The 9797-nt window shown below is 35.9% G+C and overlaps 1 protein-coding gene across 1 annotated transcript; it reads left to right on the top strand.

Moving 5' to 3' along the window:
- Positions 1-8164: 8164 nt before the first annotated feature.
- Positions 8165-9444, top strand: LOC149143717 (disease resistance protein L6-like). The gene is made up of 2 exons (XM_089451917.1): positions 8165-9259; positions 9352-9444. Exons 1-2 carry the CDS (start codon positions 8549-8551, stop codon positions 9442-9444), a joined length of 804 nt encoding a protein of 267 aa, XP_089308043.1. The 5' UTR covers positions 8165-8548.
- The last annotated feature ends 353 nt before the right edge of the window (positions 9445-9797 follow it).

Below are 9797 nucleotides of genomic sequence, written 5' to 3'. Positions count from 1 at the left end.
AGGTAAGCACCCACGAGGGATTTGAACCAGTGACCTATTGCAAGGAGTGCCTTAATAGTGCACCCATTCACTATCAATCCAAAGCCCCGTGGGCTATTATTTTATAGATATCATTGTAATCTCCAATAAAGAAAAAATAAACAACTATTTAAAACCAAACCAACAACAACAAAATTTTACATAAAATAAATATAGCTTACAAGAATATTTTTCCATAACAATTATGAAGTCAATGATTAGTGCACATGTGCATTCCTATGCATGACACCAGTTGCAAAAGAACATATAACTCACATTATTTCTAATCAACAAAAATGAATGAACATTGAAAATGGGATAATAAGGAATCATAGCTCGATTTAATCAATTTTAATCTCAAGTGTTTGTTCTCATATCTTCAAAATAAATAGGCATAAGCAAAACACGTTGGTGATATTCATAAATGCAAGAAAGCTAAGAAAGTAGTAAATAATGCAAGAAAGCTAAGAAAGTAGTAAATGCAATGGAAGAGTAGGATGTAAGACAATTTGCATTTTTGAATCCAAACACTAACAACGTAGGGTGTTGATTGGAATTGAAATTGTTTTTATCTACGAATAACAAAATATTTCACAACAACCAAAGTTTTGATCTTCAATTCCCATTACTAAGACACAACTGTAATAAATTATCAAGATATGGAGAAAAATTGTTAGAATTCATTTTTCTCATTGTTTATATATATATATATATATATATATATATATATATATATATATATATATATATATATATATATAGATATAACATATTATAAAGTAAATTAGAAATGGTTTTATTTGCAACTTTGATAAGCAACTTTATATTTTAATTTCATTTATATGGGAAAAATTGTATACCCCTCTATCAGAGGCCTTAGGGTTCTTAGAGGGTAATGATGAATTCAAATTTGAACCCTATACACATGCAAACTCGAGTTTAACTAAAATCAAATTTTAGTGGGATAAACTAGAAATACTCTAAAGGAAAAAAAATTGTGGTGAGGAGTTCAAAATCTAGAAATATTTATGGTTGAGGTACTGATGTATCTCAATGTGAGCACAAAAGAAATTATACATCTTTCTCATACTAACCTATTGAATGTGTGTCTAAGTGAAATAAAATGGATACATGTCAACTAAAGGTTGAACACCCAAATAATTACACATGTAGCTCATAATAAAATTTATTGTAATTTATTTCTTATTTGTAATTTTTTTTTTTCTAATTACAAGTTTTTTTCATTATTTCTAATAACTATAATAAATAGAAATGTGCCTTGAACTTCCACTAGGGAAACTAGGAGAGGCATAAAATTTATTTTTCTTTAAGAGCCACACAAAATTTTTAGTAATAGTGTACCAAAAACCCAACAACTTTTTTTCTGAAATAAGTGGCCTCTAGGGTTATACTCAAGCAAAAAAGCAAAGTAACTAGGACTTGATAGTAAATAACCACAAAACATAGTTAACATTCAATACTTTCTAGAGCCTGAGGCTTCATGGATAGGATCCCTATTATCTCTTGGAGAACAATCTAGAGCAGGGGGCAAGTCAAGGAAACCTTCAATTTTCTCTAGTCTTTGGTCCATCAAGTGCACTAACACCTATAATTCATTCAATTAAAGAAGCATCTCTTCTCTCGAAGTGTTCTTATCCACCAACACATAGCCGAGCAACAACATGAGGTGTTAGTAAAGAACAACGATAATGATTGAGCTGGCCCCAAGAGTGGCCTATGTTTGGAACTTGTCTTGCTACTTTGGCAAGCACCTTAGAGTTAGTAATGTATTTTTTCTCATATGAAATGTCACATTCAACATGGGAAATTTCTTCTTGAAGGCTTGTATTATTAAAAATAAATAAATTGTATTATATTGTTTAATTTTTTTTTGAAAGTTCGGTAGTGATGAGGCTATATCATGGTCATATCCAAGAATAACATTCGAATAGAGCAAGGAATTGAATCATTGTCTTCAACATCTAGGAGTAACTTAACAACACAATCATCACCATCTATCCAAAACCCGTCGACATCTTTTTTTGTTTACTTTTAAATTATTTTTTAATTTTTACTAAATTTTATTAAATATTTCTTAAATTATCATAAAATATAATTAATAAAAAAAATCTAATTATTAATAATTTTTAGTTAAAAATATTCTTAACTTTATTAAAACTATGTTAAAATATTATTTAAAAAAAAATCAATTTATTATAATGAATGATATATATATTAAACAACCTAATTATCATATAGATGTGATCATTTAATATTTATGAATAATATATATAATTATATTTAAATATAAAATATTGGTGTAATTTAACTATTTTATAGTGTAGCTCACATGGTGTAGCTTAATTAGTGATCATTCTATTCAAAAGTATTATATAAATTATTAGATTAAAGGCTCAAAGTCTCGTTGGATTAAGCCAACAACAAAAAAATTAATAATCATTATTTTATTTTTTATTTTTTTGGTATATTTTCTAATCAATTTTTCTTAAGTATTCAGTAGAGATTTATTAGTATAGAAACAAAAATAATTCCTCAAGTAAGAGATCTAAATCTAGAGGAAGATATAATCTCCAAGAAAATTTGTAAAGGTATGTTGGAGATGTAGAAAAAACCTTTAGATGAAGTAGGGGATGTGTACTTGCCTTTTTTCATGCACACATGTAGATCTTGAGGCATGGTTGGTTAACTCAATTGAATCTTCTCATATGACTCGTCACAATGAGTGGTTTGTGTGTATGAAAGGTACAATGGAAATGACATTTTCCTATGATATTTATCGACAACCAAAACCATAAGACGAGGAAAATTCATATTGAATCTCATGGATGGAAGGATTAAAACACTCACTGGTGTTCTACGCATCACAATATTGACCATATATTTGATTTCAATAATGAAGATGAGTGATGCAGGTGTAAAAATAATGTTTGGAAAAGCTCAAGGATTTATTTGACATGGATTATATTTGTTTAATCGAGATTGCTTCATGTGATGGAATGGAGATTGGTAGGCTAGTTTCTTCATTAGATAGTGATGTTTCATATCTGAGAGTGGAGTGTGTGCACAGGTGGTGTTTGATCCAGGAGGACGAGTGTTAGTAGGACTGAGTTGGGTTGATGATGGAACATGTTCCACCACAACTTAAACTGGCCTTGTAGGACATGAGGTCAATAGTAGATTAAGTCATTGGAGACCATGTAGACTTAGAGGGAGTCTAGCTTCAGAGGGAGTAGCCCTATGGAAGTGTTGAGGTTTTCAGGTTAAGATGAGATGATGCAAAGGAACTATCGATATTACAAGGTTAATTCTACAGAGTATACTATAGTGATGGATGCCATATGGGCTAGTGGTGTCAGTGATGAAGTTGACAGAGACTTCTTAGTGTTGGAGGTACCTCCCTCGCTAAGAGGAAGTGTTGATTTTTGTACCTTGAGAGGTACTCCAAACCCTAAGATAATGGGTTTTGGAGGAATTGGCACACAAAAGTGACTTGTGGATAAAGAACCCAAGTCTGTGGGCTTTGTATCCAATCTTGTGGGTGTAAAACCACCAAGAGAAACCATGGTTTGACACAGGGAGGTGAAGGGGTAGCCCTACAGGAGCTAGGGGCCACTTCAAGCACTTAAAAGGACATATCAAAATGGAGTTGTGAATTTTTATATGTGGTTGTGGGTTGATTTTTCAAGGAGAGAAGGTCGGCTAGGGCTAGATTAGCCCTCTTGATAGTTCATTGGGAGCCACATGTTTGTGTATAAATAAGAGTTAAGTTGAAGGAATTTCAACACATCTAAGTGCAAAAATATCACAAGGATCACATTTGTTTTGGGCTGCATATATAAGGAGCATACTTCATCAAATATTAGAGGATTTATGGATGATCTCTAGTGACTGTTGATGGTCGAGTTTGATCTATGGAGGAGGCCAAGACTTGAGGGACAAGTCTAGTTCTATTTGTGCATAGTTTTGGTGGCACATTTCCTATTTTTAGGTGCCAAGATACTCTATATGTAGGCCAAGGTAATTATGGGAAGATTGGTGAAATATTTATGTGTGGGAATATCTCCATTCCTTAGATATATAATCCCTTCTTGATACCATAAAATCTCTATCACTCCAACTTTCTTCCCCTTCTACTGCAACTCTTCCCTATATTCTGCAATAGGTCATTTTCTCCCCCGAGACCCTCCCCCTAGCATGAGGGTTTTAATCTCCCATGTTGACTTGAGGGGAAGGGTAGAAACCTTTACTCTGCCAATAGGATCTTTATCCACAAAGGGATTTCTATTTTTTTTGTTTTCTATTTTTATGGATTTTTTAATAACATAAATAAATAAAAAGACAAGAAATTGAATTTTGTAAAAAAAAGTGGTTGGTTTTTGGCTTTAGGGTTAATGGCTCATCTCCATTGAGGCTTAATGGGGTCAATATGAATGCCCCTCTTAAGTTGGTTATCTAATGCTTGTGGATTAGGACAAGAGGATGGTACCCTAAGAGGTTAAATTAATATGTTATCTAATCAAGACAATTTGTGAAACCAAGACCTACTAGAATGGATCCCTCCAAGGAGAAGCATTCAACCACATGATTAATTATGGAATGGAATAAAATCAAAACCCTTGTTGAGGAACCTCTAGGGTATGACTGAATAAGGTAATTTAATGCTTACCTCACACCAACAAAGGAGAGGTGAGACATTTATCCTAGATGTCTCCCTCCAAGTGACAATGTTTCCCTTAAAATTGATTGATCTTGATAGTATTCTAGCAATATTGAATTATCACAATATTATCTTAATATTATGAAGAATAACCAAGAAAAAGATACCTAAAATTTTCCACCAAAGGTTCGTGGAAATATTGCATTATGGCACAATGATCCCAACAATTACAACAATTTGGGAGGAGAGGGAGCTCTCATATTCATAGATGAGGCTTTTGACAACTATCTTCCTTTAAATCCTTAGTTTATGCTAAGAAGCATTAAGAAGTATTAACTTGTTATCCACAACATACTTGAAGACTAAGTCATTACATTAAAATTCATCATTACATTTTTTCCCCTACCCTATACAAATTGATTGATAGATTAGTAAGAGCCTAATGTTTCGGTATTGCTAATTGAAGCACACCACAAGATGTATGTATGCATGCATGTATATATATATATATATATAGACAAAGTCCTCCTTCTTCCAAGGTTAATAAAGATCCAATGTTCTCCTTATCTTGCTCAATGTTTTGTAGAGGAGGCTCAACATTCAAATATTAAGTAGAAAACTCCTTTAATTTGCTTGGCTTTCATTTGAATTTACTTCATTTAATTTGTTAGGGTTTTCTTTCCTTTCTTCTTGGATTGAGAATGTTCCATAGATGCTTTATTGAACTGATTTGACCCTTTTTTCACTTGTAGAAGGTACAAAATTTCCACATTTAACCCCATTACTTCCCCAAGGAGAAGTTAACCCCTCCACGGGGGCTTCACTTAATGAACTTTTGTCATATCACGTGCGTTCATGGCATACTAAAAAATACTCCTAATTTGGATATGTATTAGAAAATACCTCTAAAAATCACATTATTTAACTCCCTACCAATACAAACCCAATACACCTTCCCAATTTAAAAAACCTCTAATTTCACTAGATATTGTAGATCTCCATTTTTTCATTAACATTTTCTATACCCTTTTATACTTTTTCACTAACTTTGATCTCCATTTTTTATACCTCCCAATATAAAAACACTTTACCCCCTAATATATGCTCAATATATTATTTCATTCTTTCCTCAATATATACCCCCCAATATGAATGCACGTGGTATGGTATTGCTCCCCTAGTGAAGCCCCCATGAACCCCTCCCAAGGGATTAAAATCAATTAGAAAATGAATTTTGAGTAGGGAATTTTGGATGCTCTAACTTGGAGTTAATTTGTAATTCCACGAAGAGTGTAATAGGCCTATTTCTCGCCTTGGATAATGAAAAAAATTGCCTCTTGGATTGTGAAATAATTGTGTATTTTGAGACTGCCATGAAAAATGAGGACCATGGCCAAAGTGGTGTGCATAAATAAGATCAATATTTATTGCGGGGAATAAAAGTTACATGTGCTAAGATAATAATGAAATAGGTGTTTCCACCCTTACATAGTCTGATAAGTGTTATAGGGACAATAATAATAAATGTTCCTATAATCCATGCATCCTAATAGATCCAAACCACACTATCTCCAAAGTTTTCTCAAGACATAAGAATGCCCATCAAGGGAAGGAGTTACCACCCACCAAGGAATAATTACAACAAGCATCATAAATCCTTATATAATGAAGATGGGGGCTAATAATACTAAGTCATTTTTGTCCACCCAAGGGGAACTAGGATAAAATTTGTACCCTTCATATCACATGGCCTACAAGGTCATAAAATTTCACACGTTTGGGTTTATAAATTGTGTTTTCTTTAGCTAAAAGAAATTAGGGTACCCTTGTTGAAGGAGGGGTAAAAGGCTCAACCTTTTAGGATGCAATGAAAAAGGGGCCCTTAGGTGACTCTGTTGTGCGAACTGTAATGACAATTCAGAAGAATAATGTCACTCATTTTCCCTAGAATCCCCTCATGTTTGATATTTACAAAATTCCCCGCTTTTAGTTTTGTGCTTCTATGATGATGTTGTCAGTTGTCATGTTGTCATTCTCAGTGTCAAAGAAAATGAAAAGGTACAACACAACTGGGAGCTTAGAAGTCTGAAGTGGAAAGATGGGTTCCACGCAGAATGACAGACTTGCCCAAGCTGCTAAGACTGATGATCTGGAGCAATTCTTTTACCTGCACACTCTCGTGGAAGCTTGGCAAAAACCAAAAGCTCATTTCCCTGGACGCCTCGGGCAACCGTCTAGTAGGGCCGATTCCGCGGGGTCTCTGCGCGGCACGTAGCCTTGCAAAGCTCATTCTATTCAACAATAGACTCACAGGTGAAATACCTTCGGGTCTAGCTCGTTGCCCGACACTGTGGCGCACACGGCTCGAATCGTGAAATACTTTGAGTTCGCCTCCTTTCGCCACAGCCAGCTGAGCTCCTGATGCATTGCTATACGCCATGAGATGAAACTGATGAACCATTCCCGAATTTGAAATTAAAATATCTAGAATTTGGGCGGGCGTTTTCAAAATTCAAATGACTATCGCATTAATGCAGGGCCTGCAGCGCGCGTCAGTGTTTTCTGGTGGAAGCCGGAGTCCTTTCCCGACCGGAGGGCTACTCCGTTACATGCCCATGCATGCATGGTGAATTTACTAGGCGTTCGCTGGCCGACTTGAGGTCCCATCATAATACTCTTAAACCGCATTGAATACCCAATAGCATGGGATTTATTGGTTGCCGTGGGAACACCAATCTTTGGGTACATCAATTAGGGCAGAGCATCTCTCTCGGTTTTCCATTGCAATTTCTCTACTACGCTCTGATCAACCTCAAACCTCCTCTGCAGTTTGGGTTTTTCATTATTTCTATCTGTATTTCCAAATTGGCAATGGCCGCCTCATCTTCCACTGCTGGCTGTCTCTCTTATCAAGTTTTCCTTAATCACCGCGGGCCTGATGTGAAGAAAACCTTTGTCAGCCATCTGTATCGTCGCCTTGTCTCACAGGGATTGAAAGTCTTTCTAGATCAGGAGGTTTTGCAAGTTGGGGAGTATTTGACTAGAAAGCGCTATTAGGACCGCCTCCGTCCATGTGGCGGTTTTCTCTCCTGGATATGCAGACTCTAATTGGTCTCTCAATGAACTCCTCCAAATGCTGGAATCGAGAAAGACGATTATCCCTATATTTTATGGTGTCAAGCCCTCTAAGCTTAGGTGGACCAAGAGCAATCATGGAAAGTATGCTGAAGCCCTACCATCACTGGCAAATAAGACGACTTATGATGAACAACCTCTCCAAAAGAAATTGTGATACGATTCCAGTACAATTGACAGTTGGAGAAATGTTCTTGCTACCGTTTCACACATAAGCGAGTCCTGCAACGGGTGAGAACTCCACCTTATCTCTCGATTTCGCGGTATTGTATTGCTTTATGTTTGGATAGATATCTGTAAAGATTTTTTTCTTAATAGCTTTATTATATTTTGTTGTGAATAACCAGCGATGAAGGAGAGTTGCTGGATTTAGTAGTTGAAGAGGTTTTGAAGAGAGTGAAAAAGACACCTTTGCATGTAGCCAAATATCCAACGGGTCTAGATGAAAAGGTACAACATTTTGAAAATGAATTTTTATTGCAGCAACAAGAGCAGAGTGGAAAACCTCCCGTCCTGGGAATTGTTGGGTTGGGTGGTCTAGGAAAAACAACCCTAGCAAAAGAACTCTTTAATCGAAAGAGTTCACAGTACAACAGATCTTGTTTTCTCTCGGATGTAAGAGAAAACGCAGGTAAGGGCACTTTAATTTCATTGCAGAGAAAACTTCTCAAGAGTTTGACTGGATCAGATCCAGAAATAGACTGCATCGATCAAGGTATGGAGCTGCTTAAACAAAATCTCTCCTCTTGTCATGCCTTAATAGTTGTAGACGATGTAGATCAAGTGGATCAGATTGATTCACTTTTGCCAGATCAAACTGTTATCCCGTCAGACAGTTTAATATTGATTACATCCCGATATAAAGATATTCTCACAAGCTCAGGAATTGAAAACTCATCCATTTATAAACTGACTGGGCTGAATGAACAACAGTCCCGAGAACTCTTCTGCTTCCATGCCTTCAAACAGCCTTACCCACTCTCACAATTTGAATCTTTTGTAAATAAGTTCTTAGTTGCCTGCAAGGGACTGCCTCTCTCTTTGAAAGTGTTTGGGGCACTTCTTTGTGGAAGAAAGAACGAATCTTACTGGGAAGACCAATTGGACAAACTTCAACGGATACTTCCCACAGAGATAAAGCAGAGACTGCAAATTAGTTACGAGGCACTCGATCGGGAGGAGCGGGAGATATTCCTAGATGTTGCATGTTTTTTCATTGGAGAAAAAAGAGATATGGCTGTCAAAATATGGGACGGGTGCAAGTGGAAAGGTTTTCAAAATTTGGAAGACAGGTGTTTAGTAGAAGTGGATAGTGAGAATGTGATACATATGCATGATCACCTTCGTGATCTGGGAAGAGATATCGCCAATACTCCGGGATTGGTGCGTGGGATAGACAAACTTGATGAATTGTTGCAGCCATCATCTGTAAGTGCTAAATCTTTCAAATTTTTATAAATTATTGAAATCAAAATCTGTGTACAATTTTTAATTCTCCATCTTTTCTCGTCATTCAACAGGTAATAAGCGAAGTGCGGGGAATTAGAGATGTTAGGCATGCAAATGGGGTTTCAGATATAACATTGCATCGAGGAATATTGCAACTTCCCTAAGCACACTTTGACAAGGGTGCACTTACCATATCTCGTATGGCTTCGTTGGTACAACTGTCCTTACTCTTCTCTTCCTTCCTGGATTCCAGTAAAGAATTTGAGGGTTTTAGAAGTGTACAGGGAGGAAGGGTATGGAGTCGGAGTGAATTTGACATCACTGTTGGAAGGCGAATGGCAGGTGCTTGGAAATTTTTTGAGTTAAAAGTTTGTATTGTTGATTTGCATTTAATATGGCACCATGTGATTTTGAAAAAGAATGGAAGGGTTACTGGATAGGAATCTTTATTGTAGTTGAAACACCGAACATTTTGCAGGCACCTTTGCAGTTGCGGGATTTAGAGATTCGAGGCAAC

This window comes from Pinus tabuliformis, chromosome X, assembly GCF_031772625.1.
Source record: "Pinus tabuliformis cultivar Carrire ecotype Pingquan chromosome X, CPIR1, whole genome shotgun sequence".
NCBI lineage: Eukaryota > Viridiplantae > Streptophyta > Pinopsida > Pinales > Pinaceae > Pinus > Pinus tabuliformis.
Note: the sequence above shows the minus strand (reverse complement) of the source record. Positions and strands in the feature narration are given on the sequence as shown.

Excerpts from the sequence above, each read along its gene's own strand:
- LOC149143717 (XM_089451917.1), top strand. The coding sequence starts at position 8,549 with ATGGAGCTGCTTAAACAAAATCTCTCCTCTTGTCATGCCTTAATAGTT. Across the intron at positions 9,260-9,351 it reads AATTGTTGCAGCCATCATCT|GTAATAAGCGAAGTGCGGGG; the intron begins GTAAGTGCTAAA and ends GTCATTCAACAG.